Raw genomic sequence first — 23866 nt, 5'->3', positions numbered from 1 at the left:
ATTCGGCATGACAGTGCCGCTTTAATATATTGTTAAGCTTTCATTCTATTATTGCAGGGTGAGATGCAACATCCAAATTACAATTGTACATGGTTAGATCATACCATTTCACCTACAGTTGCATTATAGATGCATGTTCTCTAACACAATGGAATGTATTCACTAAACATTGGATTTTGCAAGTTGTGACTATGACCCTGGTTCTATAACCAGGCAATTGCCGACAGTCTTCACATTTGGTTTCTCTTAAACACTTGATTCTTTTCAAAATTAAGCACTACATCCAATGCCTTTCTAAAAGACGGACCTGATTACTTGCAGTATGGTGACTGCTACGCGTGCTCTGAAAAGTTCCATTGGCTTTTCTATAAGAAGCATTGGATTAGCCAGATTAACAGGTGGACCCAATGATTTAAAGAGGAATAAAAAACAAAAGTTATAAATAGAATTATTTATAACTTTAGATTGTTTCTTTAAAGATTTAGCAACCAACATCACAATCCAGTTCAGTCCAGGCACAGCAATTAACATGTAACATGAGTTTGTAAAACTCCTCCAGACTCTATACTGACAGGTGCAAAGGGTTTTTGTTTTTTTTGTTTTTAATTACAAAGATGGACAGGCAGTCAAGTTGGAGAGTTCAGGATAGAGACCTTATTTTTCAGATCTCACAAACACATATTTGTTAAATATAGGAAATAAAAAAGCATAATATTAAAATAATTAAGTTATGACAGTTGCTATTTCAATAATTATAACTACATTACTAATCTATTGGTGTTGCTGGAACAGAGATGTTAAATACACAAGAAGAAACAAGAACTCTGATAATATTAGTGGCAGGAACGGTAATCTTTAAACATTTCATATTTAACTTTCGGTTAGAAGAGTCAAGTACATAGTCTACCTTTTTATGTATGATTAGAAAGAATTACAAAAAAGAAAAACACATAACAGCACAGACATATGTTCATACAACAGTGGGCTAATATAATTAAACAAATTTGATCCCTTTCATCTCTGGTGGCAGGTAGTCTTGCACTACTGGTTTACTGTATTTAGGATTATATTTATAGCCTTTCCCATAACCTAGGCCTTTCATTAGTTTGGTTGGTGCGTTTCTCAAGTGTAGCGGAACAGGTGGTAGAGGCCCCTTGTGGTTCTTCAAACAGTCTTTCACCTTGCCATATGCACTGTATACTGCTATTGACTTTGGAGCCTGGGCCAAATACATCACACATTGAGCTAGTATCACCTGAAAAAGAGAAAGTAATTTAATAATACAGATTTTACAAAGCTTTTCCAATCTATTTGGAGTAAAGGAACACTATAGGTGAACACTTAACCCAAGCCACCTAGTGCTAATGAGGTTATTTGGATTTCAAGGCCTTGTTTTCACTACAAAAACATTTCAATTAACCCATTACCTGACACAGCCACTTCTGAGCAGCCTGGCTTACCTTAGCTGAGGTCATCAGGCTTGATAACCATTTTGTCCAATCAAAGGCTTCTCACGCAGAAGCATTGAGGAATTAATGTGCATTCTCAGCAATCAGCGCAATGTGGCAATCAAATGCTTCCATCAGTGAAGAAACAAGCAAGACTGTTCTCACTGCAGAAGAACTCTCAGGAAGACAACCACCAGTGGTGTGTTTAACCCATAATGAAAAAGATTTACAATGTAGGAGAAAAAACAAAGCCACTGCACCCATAAAACTTTGTTGAGATGAAGTGATTTGGGTGATTACAGTGTTTTTTTTTTTTTTTAAATAATAGTACAATAATCATTTACCACCTCAATAAGTATAACGGTATGTTAGTTACAAAGCATGTATCTGCTACAAGCAAAACACAAACACATTGGTGCTATGTAAAGCGCCAATTTTCAAAACGCTTGTACTTTATACATTAAAAAATATTTCATAATATTTCATGTAAAATAGATCATAAATTATATACTTTGGTCAATGTATATCTTCCAAATATAGATCCAATGGCCTTGTTTTCTCGTTTATTGGAAAAAATAATCAAGGGCACACTTATAATTGCAGGGGATTTTAATTGTGTATGTTAATCTTGACAAAACATATATATCTCAAGTCAGTAGAGATAAGAGAGCTTCTAAACAAGCTAAAAAACTACAACTTATCTCCAAATTATACAATCTATATGATATTTGGAGACTTCTCCATCCGTTAGAAAGAGATTATTCTCACCGGTCTAGTGTTCATAACACCTATTCACGGATAGATTATTGTCTAACCAATGCCTCCTCTATTCCTCGTTTTAACAAAGTAACAATTAATGATAATGTTTGGTCGGATCACAGTTATATTCTGATGGAATTGGGTGCTCCCCAACTCCCAGGTAGAACTACATGGAGGCTAAATAATGCTCTTATCCAAGATCAAAAAAATAGAGAGGAACTGACTAAATTACTTATATATTTTTGGGAAGAAAATAAATCAATAGATACTTCTCCAGCCATAAACTGGTGTACCCACAAATCGGTTATGAGAGGCTAACTAAACTAGGCCATATTTTTAGGAAAAAAATGCGGGTAATTTGTCGGATCTGTATATTGAATTTTATAATGTATCTACTTTAAATAAAAAACACTCAACCCCAGAATTAAAACTTCGTCTAAAGGATATACAAAAGTCAATCAATATAATTGAGGAAGAAAAAATTAGGAATAATATAAATAAATTAAGGCTTTCAAATTACTACACTGGGAATAGAGCGAATAAAAATCTTACAAAGAGATTACAAAAACAATATGCAAAAAACAAGGTGGACCATCTCACAGATGGACACAATATTTTTTCCTCCCCTGAACAGATTGGAAAGGCATTTAAAAGGCATTTAAAATTTTATGAGGATTTATACAATCTAAATCTTAATCCTAAATCCTCTGATATTAGAGACTATTTATCGAAGATTCCGAAATTATCAGATTCAGACTTAATCATGCTAAATAAACCAATCTCGTACCAAGAAGTTCAATCTCAAGTAGATAGATTGCTATCTAATAAAACTCCGGGCCCTGATGGTTTTACCAATCTTTATTATAAATATATGAAGACTTATTTAATAAAACCACTAACTGAATGTTTTAATTATATGGCAGTCAACAAAACTATTCCTAAAGAACTCCTCCAAGCAAATATTATTCCTATACTTAAACAAAACAAGGACAGCTCTAACCCCTCAAATTATAGACCAATAGCGTTGATCAATGTTGATATAAAGATGTATTCAGCTATTATTGCAGAAAGAATTAAGAAAATAATAGCCACTATTATTGATCCAGACCAAATTGGTTTTACCCCAGGAAGGATGGCCTCAAATAATGTTAGAAGATTACTGGATATCTTGGATAAAGCCTACAGACAGGGTTTTCCCCTCCTGACCCTGTCTTTAGATGCTGAAAAATACTTTGAAAGGGTCGGGTGGGGGTATTTAGCAGAGGTGTTGACTGCGTTTGGATTCAACGGCTGGATTCATAATGCAATTTTGATTTTGTATTCCTCTCCGTCCGCTCGAACGGTCGGTCCCAATATAGTTGCTGGATGGTTTGGCAAGGTACAAGGCAAGGGTGTCCACTATCCCCACTTCTGTATATTTTGTCACTTGAGCCCCTTGCTCTTCATATTAGGAAAAATTCTCTGATCAAGGGTGTCTTAATTAAAGATATTGATCTAAAGATTTCATTATATGCGGATGATTCATTAATTACCCTCACCTCTCCAGAACTCTCGTTACATTTTTTAATGCAAGAGATAGATAATTATTCTAAGATCTCTAATTTTAAGTTAAACATCTCTAAATCCTCTGCGCTATATATGAATATGGATAATCTTATTGAAACCCTATCCCATAAATATAATTTTATTTGGACCAATACGGAATTGAATTATTTGGGATTGATTATTCCATTAGATATAAAAAATACTATGGAAAAGAATATACTATATTTAATGAAACATACTAACCAAAAACTTAAAACTTGGAAAAACTTGGAAATCTCATGGTTAGGCAAAATAAATATTATAAACTCGTATATCCTCTCAAAGTGGTCTTATCTTTTTTTATATGATTCCACTCAGAGTACACAAATCTTGGCTTATAATGATACAAGCCGCTTTTTCTAAATTCATCTGGAAGAACAAAACTCCTAGGATTAGTCGAAAAATTTTGTCCAAAAAATTAGCGAAGGGTGGTTTACATTTTCCAAACATTTTCTATAATTATTATGCCAATATGATCAGACACAATTATTTATTACAAGATCCTTCGGTGATGCAAGAACCCTGGTTTAAAATAGAATCCGATGGATCCTCTATTTTGAATCTGCAATACATTATGTGGACAGAGCCAACCAAAATTCCTATTAGGTCTCAAATTAACTCCACGGTTTTGTTACAGTCTTTAGAGGAGTGGGATGAAATTAAAAAATGTTTAGGTCTCCGCCAATGTATACCTAGATCTTCTAGACTTAGATTACTGGAGATAAATATACAAGATCTAACATTAAAACATTGGGCAGATACCGATAAAATGAGAATCTCAGACCTTATGATGGCTGATAATATTTTACCCTTTCAGTCCATTGTCGATCTCCTACATATTCCCCGTCGGGAGATTTTTACTTACCTCCGAATAAAGAATTATATTGAAAAGAACCTCATAAAGAGCTCTTCTTCTTTTTCTACTCATTTAGAACATATTTTCAACTATAAGTCTCTAAAAAAGGTAACTTCGACTGCTAATCAGATTTTGGATTCATTAAATTCCACTCCTTACAAACTTATTAAAATTTGGGAATGCGACCTAAATATGGATATATCCGAAACGGATATGTGGGTTAATACTTCATTAACCCACATCTCTAAACATATCCATTGTTTAAATTTGGTGGAATGCCATTTTAAACTTCTCTCTAGGTGGTATTTCACCCCGGCAAGAATTGCTAAAATGTATGATAATTATGACTCTACATGTTGGAGATGTGGAACCCATATAGGTACTTACTTACACATATGGTGGTCCTGTCCGTTGGTTTGCCCTTTATGGTCTTGGGCTTTTTCCATTTTTAGGTCGCTGTCTCAAACATCCTTAGCCCAGAATCCGGCAGTTGCTCTTTTGCATTTAAATTGGAATCTTAAATCAAGAAATGTTGTAATAGCTATTCATTGCTTTGTCGCGGCAAAAATTCTAATTGCCAGAAGTTGGAGATCATTTATCCCTTTTCAAAAATCCCTTCTGATTAAGCAAATCAAATTTCAGGTGATGATGGAAAAAGGCTTAATAAATAATATAGGCTTAGTGTCTAACAGAAAAGAAGAATTGTTTTCTGAATTACTCTCAAATCTTTCTTAACCCCTTAAGGACACATGACGTGTGTGACACGTCATTATTCCATTTTATTCCAGAAGTTTGGTCCTTAAGGGGTTAATGAAAAGATAATGTGTCTGTGTAAAGGACATATTTGGGTGATTTGATTGGTTACTCAATTACTGACTACTTCTATAATAGAATAATACTTATCAATCCTCGTATAATTTTCTATTTATTTACCGTATATACTCGAGTATAAGCCGAGTTTTTCAGCCCATTTTTTGGGCTGAAAAACCCCAACTCGGCTTATACTCGAGTCAAGGTCTGTATTATGGCAATTTACATTGCCATAATACAGACCGGGGGAGAGGGGGGCTGGCAGAGCTGTACTTACCTGTTCTGCAGCTCCTGTCAGCTCTCTCCTCCTCCGCGCCGTCCGTTCAGCACCTCGGTCAGCTCCCAGTGTAAGTCTCGCGAGAGCCGCGGCTCTCGCGAGACTTACACTGGGAGCTGACAGAGGGAGCTGCACGGACGGCGCAGAGGAGGAGAGAGCTGACAGGAGCTGCAGAACAGGTAAGTACAGCTCTGCCAGCCCCCCTCTCCCCCCCACTGAACTGCCACTGGACCACCAGGGAAGGAGAGCCCCCCTCCCTGCCATGTATCAAGCAGGGAGGGGGGACGAAAAAAAAATAAAATAAGAAATAATAATAAAAAAAAATAATAATAATAATAAAAAAAAAAAGGGGGTATAAGGACCACTGTGGGAGGGGGGGGGGGGTATAAGGACCACTATGGGAGGGAGGGGGGGTATAAGGACCGCTATGGGAGGGAGGGGGGGGATAAGGACCACTATGGGAGGGAGGGGGTGGGATAAGGACCACTATGGGAGGGAGGGGGGTATAAGGACCGCTATGGGAGGGAGGGGGGGGATAAGGACCACTATGGGAGGGAGGGGGGGATAAGGACCACTATGGGAGGGAAGGGGGGGATAAGGACCACTATGGGAGGAAGGGAGGGGGGGGATAAGGACCACTATGGGAGGGAGGGGGATAAGGACCACTATGGGAGGGAGGGGGGATAAGGACCACTAGGGGAGGGAGGGGGGATAAGGACCACTAGGGGAGGGAGGGGGGGATAAGGACCCCTAGGGAAGGGGAGGGGGAAGTAAGGACCACTAGGGGAGGGGAGGGGGAAGTAAGGACCACTAGGGGAGGGGTGAGTCAGGACCACTGGGGGAGGGGGGTGAAGGAACACGGGGGTGGGAAGGTAAGGACCACTGAGGGAGGAGGAGGGGAGGTCAGGACATATGGGGGGGGGGCAAATATCCTTGCACCGGCCCTGCACACACTGCATTCATACACACACTGCATTCATACACACACTGCACTCACACACACTGCATTCATACACACACACACTGCATTCACACACACACACACTGCACTCATACACACACACGCTGCACTCATACACACACACGCTGCACTCATACACACACACGCTGCACTCATACACACACACGCTGCACTCATACACACACTGCACTCATACACACACTGCACTCATACACACACGCTGCACTCATACACACACACGCTGCACTCATACGCACACACTGCATTCATTATACACACACTGTAAATAAATATTCAATTAATATATTTTTTTTAGGATCTAATTTTATTTAGAAATTTACCAGTAGCTGCTGCATTTCCCACCCTAGTCTTATACTCGAGTCAATAAGTTTTCCCAGTTTTTTGGGGAAAAATTAGGGGCCTCGGCTTATATTCGGGTCGGCTTATACTCGAGTATATACGGTATATACATTGACAACGCCAAAAGGTCATGTGTGGACGCATAGGACCGGATGTATTGAGTATGTGTGCTATCTCTCGTTTTTTTTCTCTGTTTTTTTTTTTTTTTTTGGACAGTGTCTCCCCTAATATTAATGGTTATCTACTCTCTCCTGCTCTGATGGGTTTTGGGTTTATTTTTTTTTGTACGTATGTTTAACTTTGTGAATTTAAATGATATTAATGCCATTGGATACATTACTATCTTTGTTGTTATGGTAATTTATGTCATATGGTTGCATAGGATATTCACAATTAATTTATTGTTTTTCTTTTTGTATATGTTATATGTTTTGTTGTTAAGAAGAAAAACATTTTCAATAAATAATTATTATAAAAAAAATATATATATATATATATTTTAAAGAAATAATAAAAAATCCGGGAGAATGGCTTCCTTAAATGCTCAATTACATAAGCAAAGATTTCAAATATCAAGCAAATTTTCACAAAATGTGTCACTACACGATGTAAAAGTAGAGCATTTAGTAGGAATATAAATGTTTTATTTGCATGCTATAACCATGCATATTTCTATAAGCTGCAATTGCTTTATATACATAATGGTTAAACTACCTATTCAAAAGCTTACAGGTTTCCTATGTTCTAGTCAAATAAGAATAAATGATTCATATATATATTTTTTTAATTCTTTATTTTTGTTGTGCATTTACATAACATAGTCACTTGAGATGCCATAACAGCTGTCTCAGGCTTTAAGACATAAAACATGAATAAACATTTGGCATTGAAATACTTTGCACAATTTTAAATTAGGAAAGTAAGTTCTTACGTTACAACATTCTTAGAAGTATCGCTAGATCGCCATAGTCTCCTGTTTGGAGGAAGGAGTTGTAGGAGTGTAGTATATTCTGTACTTCCAGTGTGTGTGTAGGGTTCTAGATAACTATTCCTCGTCCCGTGTTAGTGATTCGAAATATTAGCTATGGCGATAAAGAATTTTGCACCACTCCTTGTTAGTGTGGCTCTGGTTAGGGTCCCAGGTTCTGCTCGTTTGGTGTGGGCGTAGTTAACTTTATCCCTGGGTTACCCCATGTGTTTAATTGATACTCGTGCGGTGTCAAGTGGTTAGTGGCCCCTAACCAGGGAGGCCGCGGGAGGGCGGAATATACCTGCGGCCTGATGTTGGCCCTAACCTGAGAGTGTTTTACTGTGTAATGTGCTACTCGTTGTGGCTACAGCGGTGTGCAGGATTTTTGCCATAACTTAGGCCTTTAATCCCGGGAATAGTGTGCCTTACAGTGGTGCCTAGGTGCAATGCAATAAACATGGGAATAATAATTCGAAACAAGTTATAACGAAAAACAAATTACAACGGCAGAGGCTGCATTGGTGGAGTGCGCTTATGGGTTGAAATGCAGTCAGTGGTGTCATGTGGTTGCCTCAGGGGCTCTTCTTCCCCTCGGTATAAAAGGGACAGTCCTGGTGGGGTCCCACATATGGGAGCTGGCGGGCTCTTCTTTGTGGTCAGACCCTTGTGGGAGTCCCAGTGCCCTAAGGAAAGAGTCTACCTCCTGCGTGGAGTTGAGGTGTAGAGTGGTGCCGTTCAGCGGTATATCAACTTGGCGTCTTGGAGGCGGCGGGTCGTAGGGCGCAGGGTTCTTCTCCATTGGAGTGTGGATCGTGTCAGGTCCTGATAAAAGGTAAGACTTGCGGTTTCAAAGTCCAATGGTGTTTTGCCTTTTAGGGCAGCGAAGATGGCATTTCTGTCTGTTTGGGTATTGCACCGTACGATCACGTCTCTGGTTGCTTGGGGGGGTGTCTGTGGCGATTTCCGGATACGAAATATCCCCGCTATAGTTAATTTTTTGGCCTGTGCATGTGGCAATATGTTAGCGGCCAGGCGTCTAAAGTAGTGCGGCAGCTCCGCCTGACTTATTTCTTCAGGGATACCCCTGATTTTCACGTTGCTCTTACGGCTTCTCTCTTCCGCTGCTTCCAGCTTGTTGGTCAAGGTTGTGTGTGAGGTTTTTAAGTGGTGCACTGTTTCTTTTAGGCTCCTCATTTCGTTTTGGATATCTATGATATCTTCTTCAGTGGTCTTCACTTGGTCTGTGACCGCCTGGACCTCCGTTTTCATTAAAGCCATGTCTGCCGCAGACATTTGTTTTAGCTCCATTAGGAGGTTTTTAATGTCTAATTTTGTGGCTGGTGTCAGTGCATCAGGGTCAGCTTGGGATGGGTGATGTTCTAGGGTGTCCCCCATGGCGAGCTCCGAGCATGTGGAGCTTGTGTCTGGGTCGGGTGTGGCCGCCATTTTCGGGGCCGCAGTGCGCTGGAGCATGGTGCTAATGTCCTGTGTGTCTTTGCACGCACCTGTTGCTATTCGCTGGGATTTTCGTCCCATGTTTGCCGGGTCGGTGGCTGTGTGCTCCGTGGGCGTTATGGCAGTGGAGAAAACCGCGTTGTGGAGCGCCGTTTTGAAGGCCCTGTAGTCTGGGTAGGCCGTGGATGTGCGGCGTGCTTTCCGTCCCGTCTGGCGGTATAGAAAGGGCATCGATCAGGTGAGTGCTTTGCTCCCCTGCCCTGGCCGTCGGTTGGTGGGATTATAAGGGCTGTAAGAGGTATATTTGTCGGTGATTAGTCGTGATTTTGCCGGAGCTCGCTTAACATGCGCCCGCTCGTTCCGTGGTTAAGCTCCGCCCTAAATGATTCATATTTAACTGTGGCATTTAAAAAAAAATAATAATAATATCGTGCCCTGCTTCTTTTGACACAGATGGGAAAAAAAAAAGCGGGGCAAGATATCAATTTCCATGCACTATCAATTGGACATTTAAATTCACCATGATATATATCTAATATATACATTGCTACAGAATTTGTTGGCGCTATATAAATAATAAAATAATAATCTATATAGAGCAGAAGTTAACTTACATCACATTCAGGCATTCCAATAAAATGGCAGGCTTGGTAAGCAGACACTGCTTGTGGTAGGGCCAAGGGATCAGCTAGTCCTAGATATGAAAACATGGAAACAACAGTTGACACACCCACATGTAGGGGATACATTGCATTATTATTATCATACTAATCAGGAATTGTGATAGCGTTACATCACTATAAACAGAGAAGTTTGTTTTGTTCAAAAGCAGGAATATTTGGAGAATGTAGAGATTGCAAGAGCAATTTACAGAGAGCAAAGTAGGAGGCACTCCATTCCAAAATAAAGATAAATGTTGTGGATTTCTACATTTCCTTTTACATTTTTGGATACCACAGACACATACTTTACTTCATAAATATAGGAGATGGGTAAACAAAACATTAAAACATTTTCCAATTAAACATCTGCAATTTACAAAAGAGAAATTGCTTACAATGACACAAACAAGATCAAATGGACTAAAGTTTCTCAACTCGTACGTGTATCCAGTGGGGTACCATTTGGACATAGAAAGAGCAGGACTTTAACACTACACCCATGCATTTTTTAAATCTAAAAAGTATAACTATACTTGGCTATTTCAATTCCCAACATCAGGATATAAACCTAAAATCAGGAGTAAAACTACAAAACTCTGTTAAGACTTTAATTAGTATTTCAGCGTCCATGCAAAACTGTGCTGTTTTTATTTTTCTTCAATACATATATTCAAATAATTCATAATTCATACATACCTATGTCTTCACTGGCAAACCTTACTAACCGTCTAGCCACATATAGTGGATCTTCGCCTCCCTCAAGCATTCGCCCCAGCCAATACAGAGAGGCATCCTGGTCAGACCCTCTCATAGACTTATGAAGTGCAGAGATGCAGTTGTAGTGCTCCTCTCCTGCAAATATGACATATACATCAATGCTACATAGGAAGCCTAACTACAATTGACCGTTTATCCTAGGATATGGATTGAAAATCTATAAAGGAGCATACATACATTTTTAGTATCGACTATGAACACGCTATATAAAAAACAAAACAAAAACCAAAGAAAAGCAGTGATACGTGCAATGGTTCAGATACATAAAAACAAAACCCAACATAAAAATGTGTGGCAAAGTATAATAAATGTATAACTATAAAATGATCAAATACTGGGCTGCATCTCTATATGTACCAATAAATACAAAATCAGGGTGTATAAAAAAAAAAATGTGTGTGTGTGTGTGTATAATATCAGCTTAGGAAAAGTAATTCAAAATGTTTAGGATTTCAGTCTATTTTGAAAGTTACAGGTCACAAAATACAATTTACAATTGTTTACAAATACAATTTTATAAGTTGGTATGTTTGTCTTGCAAGTTTAATAACCATCACAGAAAACAAAATTGCCACGCAAAAGTATATATTTATATAAAGTAGACATCACAGGCTATTCACCCAAGGTTATGTTGACACTTTTTACTGTCTAAATATTGTAGTAAAAATGTGTTTATGTTTTTTGACAGACAGACATAACAAGGCTGTTTTAATGTGTATGTCTACTCCTGTACAAAACCAAATATTGTGTTCAGCTACATCTGCTGAGTACAACTATACTCACATTGCATGTCTTTGCCACTACTCTGTGAAGCTTTAATGCCATATCAGAGGCCACGCTATTTCAGTTTCTTTAGTTAGAATTTTCATAGATGCGTTTGGTAGTCCTATGTCTGATTTTGTGGCATTATAGCAGTTGGACTGTTCAAATAACCCCACAAAGGCCTTCCATTTTAGAAAGCAGACACTCCAGGATATCTTATATGGTGTATATTGTACCTTAACTTGCTGCCATTTTGTTCACCAATTCATGCAAAATGTTGTGGTGAGAAATTTTATTTTGTATATACATGTTGCATTTTTGCTAGGTATTTCATACATTTGACAAATGCCACTGTCGTAAAATCCCCCAAATTATGCTCAGTTACCTCTTCTGAGTAAAAGAATATGCCTAATGTATTCCATAAATATGCGCACAGTACCCACTTAACCAACTAAACGTGGGTAAGTGTGATCTGGAAAAGTATTAATAGTAAGTGCTAACAATATACTTTCAATTGTATAATTGAACCCTCTCCATACTGGTTTCATTTTTATTTTCACAAGGTTATCATCTATTTAGCGTGTGTTATTATGCTATAATAGACTGGCACAATAAAGACCAGATACAGTTTTATTTTAGGATTGCTATTGGATGATCCCATAATAGTTATCTTAGTTATTTCACTCTATACACTTCTTAGGATATTGATATGCACTCACCCTCCCCCCTTTTTTTAGTACTGTATATACACTTTAGTTACTTTGTACTTGTTAGCACTTACTATTCATACTTTTCCAAGTCGCACTTCCCTACATTTAGTGGGCTAAGTGGGTATTGTGCGCATATTTAGAGTTTAATCTAGGGTTAAGCCCTCAGGACACCCCTGTAGGGTCCAACTGGTGTACAGGTCTCAGTGACCTTTTCCCTGATTTATTATTTTCTTGTGGTAGTTTAATGTATGACATAGACAGTATTTTGTGAAGAAACAGTGCTATAAAAGAGATGTGACAATCTCGAATTTTTAAGTGTGAATTTTCATATATGGGTTTGATGGGTCTGTGGTCTTTTTTGGAGTATTTTAGCAGATTACTTATTCCAACTACCCCACAAAGGCATACCATTTCCTAAAGAAGACACCCTAGAGAATTTCAGAGGGCATATTTCGAATCGTAGCGCGAAATCATTTTTCCAATAGCTTGTACCAAGTGTAGTGGTAATAAGCATGTTTTCTGCCTTTTTGACACACACGGTGAGTTTGCATGGTATATTTTGCAAACTTTATGTGTGCTACGGCTGTATAATACTTCATATGTTGCTTAGTTATGTCATCCGTGTACACCAATACCCTGTATGGACCTTTGCCAGGTATATGTGTACGTTGAAGGGGCACATCTGAGATTCCAATTTTTTTCACTTTGAAATGTTATGCTAGGTCTATGTACTACTGTGGAGTTTTGTTTTGTTTTATTTAGCAGGTTGCTTATTCCAACTACCCCACAAAGGCATACCATTTCATGAAGAAGACCCAGCAGGGTATTTCAAAAGGCATATTTTAAACCTTAGCATGGGATAATTTTCTTGCTAGTCTGTACCAAGTGTACTGTACTAAGCATTTCTCCCCCCTTTTTAACTTTTAAAAACTTTTTTAAATATTTTTTTATTTACAATTTTAAAACTTTGTTTAAACTTTTTAAAACACATTTTAACTTTTTTTTTACTGTTAACCCCAAACTAGCCTAGTCTAATAGTAAATACCCCAATTTCCCCACTAATTTCTACCCATCCTAGCTAACTAAATAAATATTTTACAAATATTTAAGAAATTAACTATATTTAACCCCTGAGGGAAAAAAAAAAAAAAAAAGAATCTGATCCGAGTGCAATACAGTTGAACTTAGGAACTCAAACTTAATCCGTTCCAGAAGGCTGTTGGAGTTCAGATTTGTTCAAGAACCAAAATAACATTTCCCATAAGAATTAATGTAAATTTGATTGATCCGTTCCAGACCCCCAAAATTGGTAAATTGCGGGAGACTCCCGGAACGTCCGGGAGAGTTGGGATGTCTGTGCACACGGGGCAAGGGGTGTAATTTTCAGCATTTTACCCATTTTCGGCCGCAGAAATTTCGGTGCATCGTTAAAAATTATAGAATATAATCTGCCGGCAACTTCACTCTGCATGAGAGGTACATCAACCATGGACAATTGTTTCGGCCAACTTTTGGCCTGGTCAGCGATGTGTAGCGAATACCTTTATAGGCATACAAGCACATGGTCCATGTTAGGGTTATAAAAAAATAAATAAAAGTAAGCACCAAATTGCAATATATATGGCATATTACTGCACCCAAATAAATCACATTATTCAGAAATTATCCATCTTCATAAAGCTGAGCATGTGCTACGGAGAACAAATGGATAAAGTGGCTATGTCAGCAACAATCTATTTATGAGTATTTCATAAGGAACATATCTTTATGAAATATTGATATTGACTGCATTTAAATTTCACAGAATTTTCTAAATCATAGTAGAAACGATAGTAGAAAGTAGAAACAACTTTGTCTTATGGTGAATGACTAAGTTGACGCTTACACTGACACTGGTTTAGGACAAGGAATGATACTTTGCAAAAGGTATACTTTATGGGGGATTTATGCACTCGGAAGACATTGCTGAGTACAGTTAAGTTAATCTTATTAAAGTGGCACACATAAGTTTAAAATATATATATATATTTTCACTGATTACAAAAAGTGCAGTTCCCTTGACTTTTACTGATAGGACTATTATTTTGACATGTTTGTCCCTCAGAAATGTCTTATTATGCATGTCTGTTATGCTACGCACTACAAAAATAAATAATATATATAAAAAATAAGCAATGTGTATGTATAAATCATAAAATTACATTTAGTAGCACTACTATTGTAGTAGCTCAACAAAGCTCAAAATCTACCATGTGAGAGTCACCATGGTGCCCACATTTTCAAAAGTTGTGCCTTTTTGGAATAATTTAAATGAGATACTAAAATGCCAAAAATGCGCCATAGACACATCTTTAATTTGCCACTTGTCTGAAAAACTACACTGGGCATTTTATAGATTCGGCCGTATATTTTCATAAAAACTTGTGTGCGTAAGGGGTCTTTCTGTAGTCATCAGATATAGCGGAGCACAATTAAATAATTTTTATTACAGTAGCACACATCAAGTTCACAAAATAAACCTTATTGACGCTTATTGGCAAAAATATCAGCTGACACTTTTTTAAATCAACCAGTAATTACCCATCAACAAAATGGCTTGAGAAACGCAAACATTTTCCCTCAAGCAATTGTTATGAATGTCGAAAGGATGAGAGCGTTAGCAAGCACTCCAAGGACAATCAGTGGCTTCCCTGCCCAAGGCTCCCTTATTCAAAACCTCAGAAGAAGCAGAAGGAGAGGGGAAGAGCTAAGCAGCTCTGGGTTTAAGAATTTAGGCATAAACCACCTCTGAAATTAAATTCTTATATTAAAGGGGCAAAAGCTTAAAAATAATTTCAGGAAGTATTACTTTACAGAGAGGGTAGTGGACGCATGGAATAGCCTTCCAGCTGAAGTTGTAGAGGTTAGCAAGTTGAGGGAGTGTAAGCATGCCTGAGATAGGCATAAGGCTATCCTAGACTTAAGATAAGGCCAGGGACTAACAAGAGTATTTATAAAATTGGGAAGACTAGATGGGCCGAATGGCTCTTATCTGCTGTCACATTCTATGTTTCTATGAACGGTTTAACCACCAAAGGAAGGCCTGCGCCGGGGACATCCTGGCACCATAGCAAGTTCATTTCAATGAAGTTGTTATGGAGGCTAGAGTGTTTCTTTTAAATACAACCCAAGCACACAGAAACTGTGTACTTAAGGGTTCAATACAAATGGATATATTCTCCAAGTATGGATCATGGAAATGGGAATTGACGTATGGACCCAGAATAACCTGGAAGAATTCTTCCACTATTTTTTTTTTTAGTCTTCAACTTCAATCACTTCGGTTTATGTGACTACAACCAAACATTTTCATTAATTCCTTATACAGTAATACGGTTCTTCCTAGATCTTGTGAGGATATTTATGGGGTGACAAATATTAAAAATAATATTTTCATAAAAATTAGCAAAAATTAATAAAAGTTGTTATATCAAAAATTTATATCTTGGCACAGTTTCCCCGATTAATGTTTTAAAGCTGAAAATTACCGGTACCCACTATTTTAATTCTCATAGATCCTGGAGTACGTTTCATTAGAGGATTTTATCTCACACATTAATCACAAATTAATTATAAAAATATAAGTTGAAAACAATTCTTAATTTAAACATAATATGTAACATGCGTGATAATATCAGGGAATATTTAGGTATAACATAAGTATACAATATGGCAGTGGTTTAACAATTTATAGACAGCTAAATAGCAACAGTTATATCGACATGTATGCAGTTTTCAACAAGATTTAAGACAGGACACTTCACTTTGAATCAACTTAACACAAAACACAACAACACAGCAAGCAATAAAAACTTTAGCTGACAGTCAAATCACACAGAATTAACTCATTCACTGCTGGCAGCAATTCCCATAGGCAAGATATCCTTTTACATTGCAATGACAAATATATTTCTCATACTAGATCATTGACCATTCCTATGTCCATCCAATAAGAAGAATTCTAACTATATTTTACGTTTGCAGAATTATGACTTTCCTAATTAAGATCTACTATTTCTAAATTACGGAAGCGAATATATCTGGATAATTGCCTGGTATTCTAAAAGTAAGTTAAAAGTAATATAGAGTTCATTGGTCCACCTGCAGGAATGGAATCACAAATTCTATATATTATTAACGAATCATGACTCCTTAATGTTGGAATCACCAGCTTTTATCCAAGTATATTCTTATTAAATTAAATTAAATAAAACCAGCATAATTACCAGTTATGTTGTAGATTTTTTTTTTTAAATCAGATTTGTAGATATGTCCCAGGAATTATGAATGCAAGTATGATGAGAGAATTGTATGAAAATACAAAAGTTTTCAGAGTTCTGAAGTTGTGTTAGTTGGAAAAGATACAAAGAATTAGGTGTGTCCAGCTTTGGCTCCAGATGTCAGCTCTTGGATGTTAGATGTGAGTCCATCCTCAAAGTGAGTGTCTAGCGAGTGTGAGTGAGTCTGAGTCTTTGAGAGTTCTCCCGCTCTCCTTTGTCCTTAATTTTTAAAGGAGAAGTTCTCTATACGTCACTAGCTGATCGTAACCAATAGAGCACTGTGGATTTATTTTCCGAACAGACTATCATCTAGATTTTGGTCAGTAGATGGCACAATTACATCACAGAAAATTCTTGTTAAGGGTTCCATTTACCTTTTTGTATAATAGGTTAACTGGATTTCGTGATGCGTTTGACGTCATCTTAGTTATCTTTACGGATAACCATTTGTCACCAACATGTCACTTTTCAAAGGTTTTGGTTCACTTTTACCAAGACATGTGTCTGCATTTTTGCCATTAATTTAGATTCCTGACACGTCCTAAACTCTTCTTCACCTCTCTATACAATGTAACTTTGTAAGATTCCATTAGTTTTTAAAAAGTAAAATTAATTATTTTGTGTTACCTGTCATTGGTAATCCTGTGTGTAGCACATAGTTATATTATATATTTATAAATGGTTAGTTACAAAATTATAAATGCAATTTCTCCAATTAAAATGAAATAAAAATACCAAATCGCTACGTATGCAACTACTTGATATTTCCCATTACAACCAATCTGAGAACTGTACATATGCTGCATTACATGTACATGTTCTAGGCACGAACGCCAGGCATGCTCATCAGTTCGCATTCAGTTTCACATTAAAAAGAACAGAGTAAAAGCAAGGAATAAATAAAATTACTTTCTCCAAAATTTACAAGAAAATCAAATCTTTCTTACTTTGCTGCGTGTGGAGTGTGTTGTAAAAAGTATACTCATGTCTACAGAATTTACAGAAGGTCACTAATAAATTTGTAATTATTTTTGCATACATCTTTTTTTTTTTTTTACATGTATGTATTGGAATTCTGTTATATTTGTACCCCCCAAAAACCCTGTAATAAAACCAACTGAACAAATATACCAGGCAAACAATTTCACCATAGTCCCCTATCAGCAAATCTGTTTAGTTGTAAAGAAGAGAAATAAAGCGATGCATTGAAGCTTGTGCAGAAATTGGCACAACTTTACATTATTGGTAAGACATACTAAATACTATAAATATCCCCCTTCTCTTGTGTCATGCCATCATAGGCTGTACTATGTGTCTGCCTCATAAGCATAAAACAGACCAAGGTTCTCGTGGTGTTAAGTGCAAGTCATGATCATGTCATAAACATAAAGAGGTGACTGACATATTAAATTGCACAGTATTATCAACATAAAATACAAAGGTTACAAATGTGTAAACTGCACACAACTCCATTCCCCCTGTATTCCCCTTTAAAACTTGTATTTTTACATATACACATGTATACATATACATAAATGTATGGGTGCACTTAACCATAAAGGGTGAAATTGTGGTAGAATGAACGTATGGCAAAAATGGCAAAAAGGCTGTGGTCACTTATGCATTGCATCTCAAAATAGCCGTAGTCCTTATGGGGTTAACTCCTAGATGGCGGTGAAATGAGCAGTGAGACTGCAGGGGCATGATTTCTACACCAAAGCTGCTTAATGTCAGCTAAAGTTGTTTTGGTGCATAGAGTAACTAAGTATTCTTCATCACTACTTTACATTAAAATATACTCCGCTATGCATACTTATGTTTACAAATTAAAAAGTAAAGCAGAATCCAAACACATTCTAATAGAGGGGTACATTATTTGACAGAGACCTTTTATGCAATGTATAGCTATGCGGACCAGGAAGTAACAAGGCATTTTCATTCTAAATTAACCTACACACATTTAATTATTAGATCAGTTAACACAAATTGCTACCTGTGATGCACGTGTTCTTAATTCTAAAAGTAACTTACTGAATCTGAAAACTGAATTTAGGAATTGAAATTTTTGACCAGTTATTTTATCTTCACTGGTCAAAAGCTGTAATAAATCTAAAGAAAAATAAATAGTTACCTTCATTGAAATATATAAATATATATATCATGGCTTGACAAATTTGCTTTCCATATAGGAGACAACTAAAAAAGTTAGAAGCCATTTCTCCCCCCCCCGCCCCCTATAGTCACCAGAACACTATGGTCACCAGAACACTATAGTCACCAGAACACTATAGTCACCAGAACACTATAGTCACCAGAACACTATAGTCACCAGAACACTATAGTCACCAGAACACTATAGTCACCAGAACACTATAGTCACCAGAACACTATAGTCACCAGAACACTATAGTCACCAGAACCTCCAGTGGCTGTCACTCAGATCCCTGAACATTTCCCATAGAGATGCTTTTAATTGATTTAATGCATTTCTGTGGGGGAGATTCTGATTGGTAAATGATAATCACAGCTATGGAGGCGGGCCAGCTACAACGAGACCGACACAACGCTGGAAAAAAAGAGGAGTAAAACCATAATTCCCAATGCGATCAGAGGGGGCTGGTGACCTAAACATACACATTTACTGACAGACACCAGGACTGACACACAGCCTGACAGACACACACACACACACTGACAGAAACAGACAGGCATACACACACAGACACAGAGAGAGACAGATAGACACACAAAGTATTATTTATAATTGATCCACTACAATATATACACACAAGCATTCTTACATACACACAGACAAATACACATACATACATACACACGACAGATACACCCTCCTACCTTTGGGCTCAGGAGGGTGGCTCCCCTGGGGTTCAGTGGGACTGGGCAGCAGCAGGTGACATCTGGTTAATGGGGCAGGCTGTGGCTAATGTGAGTAGGCAGCCGCTGTTCCAGACTCTCTCCTTCCGCCTCCTCCTGTCTCTCTAGCCCCTTGCAGCTCTGTGTGTGCCGGCAACTGTAATAACTTCCTCCCGGCGCTGAGGTAACGCAGGGTAAAGGGAGGCCGGCTCTGCAGCATCGGAGCGGAAGGCGGGCGGGGAGCAGGATCGGCTCTGTGGCTTGGTGTCCTGCCAGGTTAGCTTGCCATTCCCCTGCGCTGCCTCTGCAACGGAAGAAAGTAATTACAGTTCTTCACTTCCTCCCGGCGCACAGAGCTGCACAAGGATTTAAACAGCAGGAGGAGGAGGGAACTGGCTTACCCATCCCAGGCGCCAGGGCAAAATACACACCCACAGTGGGACCTCGGTTTACAAACGTCTCGGTTAACATAATTTTCGGTTTACAAATGAAAATCCATTGAAAATAATGTCTAGTTTTACAATTTTTTTTTGCAATACAAAGCAAATTTCCCCAGGATGCATTGCACCTGGGAGGTTTATAGCACTGCCCCTTCGAGTTTTGGAACCATTCAGGAAATTGTTTGCAGTTGTTTTGGGACTTTTTTGTGCATTTCTCAAGCTGTGGAAAGGTAGGGAGCTAAGCTTCATCGTTTTCATGCCTTTTATTGTGTGTTCTGCATTGTGAGTTGGTTTCCATGCCAGCTCATTTTGACTTTTTTTCTGACCTCCAGAACGGATTAATTGGTTTTCAATGCATTCCTATGGGAAACCGTGTTTCGGTTTACAAATTTTTTGCAATATGAAACGTCGCAGAGAACGCATTGAATTCATAAACCGAGATCCCACTGTATATACACATACACACACATAACCATACATACGCACAAACACAAATAGAAATATTTTTGCTCAAACAGTTTTTGATGTAAATAGAAAGGTAAAAGGTCCAAGCCAGAGGGGAATTTGGCCACAAGTGGGAATATAAGGAGAAAGATGCCCCCTTTCCATAAAATTAATATTTGCCATGAGAACATCTCATGGATGTCAGATTAACAGCCGCTAGTTTTTCAAAAAACTTCAATAATCAAAAGTCTTTGTGTCTGGTGTTTTACACATTATGATGATGATGCATGCATCCGATTTTTCTCATAGAGTATACCTTAATGTTTTGATTATCACGAATGTGTTTTAGATCCTGAATGCTTCTCTAGGAAGCATTGGATTGGACCGAGATCAATTACGAATGACAATGTCAGAGAAGGTGGAGCGGCTTCTGAGAAGAGATGGCACCAAATCACAGGTACGTTTTCTACAGATTTTCTATTTTAATTAGCAATATCGGAGCACAAATACACACACACACACACATATACACACACACACACACACACAGTCAGCGGTATTGTGTAGGAAGGAAATATGTATATATTGTGTGATAAAAATAATACATGCATAATAGAAAAAACGCAATTTAGCTAATATGCCATGAAGTGATAAAATGAAACAAGACATTTTTCTCAAAGTATGACCCTGTCAGCTAAAAGAGCCAGACAGTGAATAAATCTGTGTCACTAAAAGATAAGACAAGTATGTGTTAATTAAAACTACGTGTTCAGCAAAAACACATATATTGCTATGAGGTATATAAATTAAGATTAATTATATATAAAAATTGAAATATCGTGTGATATATCCTAAGTTAGCAATCTATACATATATAGAAACTATATACATATAAAAATGTAATTAGCAAAGAGATCAGTTAAGTTAGACAGCTTAAATATCCTGAAAAGGCTATAATGCTTTGGTGAGCAAGGGCACATTGGTTTATTGGTGTGAGATCAAAGTCCACATTGAAAGAAAAGAAGAAATGCTGACCAAAACATCTTGAAATTAAACATTCCTAAATTGTCCTGAACAAGGTTTAACCCTATATGATAATAGCAGGTAATACTCCTGACGTTAGCCAACAGCCCCACCTACTGTTTGAAACATGTAGAAATATATATCAAAATGATGTCAACAGCCATTAACATAATGACTTGCCACAAAATTTTAAAACACACAGGGACTCTTTCTGACCACAATAGTGATGGAAAAGTTGTTTCAAGGGGACTAACACCTGGACTGTGGCATGCCGGAGGGGGTCCATGGCAAAACTCCCATGGAAAATTACATAGTTGATGCAGAGTCTGGTTTTAATCCATAAAGGGCATAAATCACCTAACATTCCTAAATTGTTTGGAATAACGTGCTTTAAAACTACTCCCCCCTGGCCCCCACCCCGGAGCGGTGGGTGGGGGCCCTAAATACAAATTGGGGGGGGGGACCTAATGTCCTCCCCCTGGCCCCCACCCCTGAGCGGTGGGTGGGGGCCCTAAATACAAATTGGGGGGGGACCTAATGTCCTCCCCCCTGAGCGGTGGGTGGGACCTAATGTCCTTCCCCCCTTATTCTTGTTTAGGCCCCCTGAGCGGTGGGTGGGGGCCCTAAACACAAATTGGGGGGGGGGGACCTAATGTCCTCCCCCCTGGCCCCCACCCCTAAGCGGTGGGTGGGGGCCCTAAACAAAAGTAAGGGGGGAGGACCTAATGTCCTCCCCCCTGGCCCCCACCCCTGAGCGGTGGATGGGGCCATAAACAAAAATAAGGGGGGGGCTAATGTCCTGCCCCCACCCCTGAGCGGCGGGTGGGGGCCCTAAATACATATTTAACCCCCCTCCCCCAGGTGACTAGGGGTCCCCAAACCCCTAGTCACCCCCTCCCCCCAAAAAATAAACTCCTACCTACCCCCCCACCCTAAAAATAATGAGGGGGACCATTTAACTAAGTACCTTTAAAAATAAAAATACACTTACTATACGATGTTTTCTTTCTTCTAAAATCTTCTTTTTTCAGCCCCCCAAAAAAGGGCAAATAAAAATCCATAATAACCGACACAATAAAAAAAAAAAAAAATAGCGCAAAAAAAAAAATCCATCTTCACCCGGTGAGGGCTCCGCGCAGACTGAGCTCTGCAGGGCGGGGGAAGGCTTATAAAGCCTTGCCCCGCCCTGCAATTAGGCTCAGAGCTCTCCGATTGGTGGGTTTAAGCCATCCAATCAGAATGCTCTGACAGGTAAATGAAGAGACTGACAGGTAAGTCTCTACATTTACCTGTCACAGCACTCTGATTGGTTGGTTTGAAATCCACCAGAGTGCTCTGTGTCATTTTACACAGCGTGGGAAAGTTCTGTGAAATTTTCCTACGCTGTGTAATTTGACTCATAACACTCTGATTGGTGGATTAAGTAACCAATCAGAGAGTTATGAGTCAAATTACACAGCGTGGGAAAATTCCAAAGAACTTTCCCACGCTGTGTAAAATGACACAGAGCACTCTGATTGGTGGATTTCAAACCAACTAATCAGAGTGCTGTGACAGGTAAATGTAGAGACTTACCTGTCAGTCTCTTCATTTACCTGTCAGAGCATTCTGATTGGATGGCTTAAACCCACCAATCAGAGTGCTCTGAGCCTAATTGCAGGGCGGGGCAAGGCTTTATAAGCCTTCCCCCGCCCTGCAGAGCATAGTCTGCGCGGAGCCCTCGCCGGGTGAAGATGGATTATTATTTTTTGCGCTTGTTTTTTTTTCTTTTTTTTATTGCGTCGGTTATTATGGATTTTTATTTGGTCTTTTTTGGGGCTGAAAAAATAATATTTTAGAAGAAAGAAAACATCGAATGGTAAGTGTATTTTTATTTTTTAAAGGTACTTAAAGGTTAAATGGTCCCCCCTCATTATTTTTATGGTGAGGAGGGGGTGACTAGGGGTTTTCATTTAGGGCCCCCACCCACTGCTCAGGGGTGGGGGCCAGGGGGGAGGACATTAGGTCCCCCCCCCTTATTCTTGTTTAGGGCCCCCACCCACTGCTTAGGGGTGGGGGCCAGGGGGGAGGACAATAGGTCCCCCCCATTTGCGTTTAGGACCCCCACCCGCCGCTCAGGGGTGGGGGCCAGGGGGGAGGACATTAGGACCCCCCCATTTGTATTTAAGGCCCCCACCCACCGCTCAGGGGTGGGGGCCAGGGGGAGGACATTAGGTCCCCCCCCATCGCTCAGGGGTGGGGGCCAGGGGGGAGGACATTAGGTCCCCGTCCCCCCCCAATTTTTATTTAGGGCCCCCACTGCCGCTCAGGGTTACTGGTTGTGGGGGGATAATGTATAATAAACACAGGTTACTGGCTATGGGGGAGATAATGTA

General features: G+C 38.8%; 1 protein-coding gene across 3 annotated transcripts in view; it reads right to left on the bottom strand.

Moving 5' to 3' along the window:
- Nucleotides 1–584: 584 nt before the first annotated feature.
- Nucleotides 585–23866, bottom strand: part of WRNIP1 (WRN helicase interacting protein 1) — a 120695-nt gene continuing 97413 nt past the window's right edge. For 2 of the 3 annotated variants that reach the window (XM_063451796.1, XM_063451797.1), the window contains exons 6-8: nucleotides 10839–10994; nucleotides 10095–10174; nucleotides 585–1255 (exon numbers count right to left, since the gene is read on the bottom strand). In XM_063451796.1, the coding sequence (XP_063307866.1) occupies nucleotides 995–1255; nucleotides 10095–10174; nucleotides 10839–10994 (497 nt within the window). In that variant the 3' untranslated portion in view covers nucleotides 585–994. Of the gene's footprint in view, nucleotides 1256–10094; nucleotides 10175–10838; nucleotides 10995–23866 lie in introns of those variants that run through there. The other variant, XM_063451798.1, reaches the window with a different exon arrangement.

Source organism: Pelobates fuscus, chromosome 4 (assembly GCF_036172605.1).
Source record: "Pelobates fuscus isolate aPelFus1 chromosome 4, aPelFus1.pri, whole genome shotgun sequence".
NCBI classification, from domain to species: Eukaryota; Metazoa; Chordata; class Amphibia; order Anura; family Pelobatidae; genus Pelobates; species Pelobates fuscus.
The sequence above is the reverse complement of the archived record's forward strand: the minus strand, read 5'-3'. Positions and strand labels throughout refer to the sequence as shown.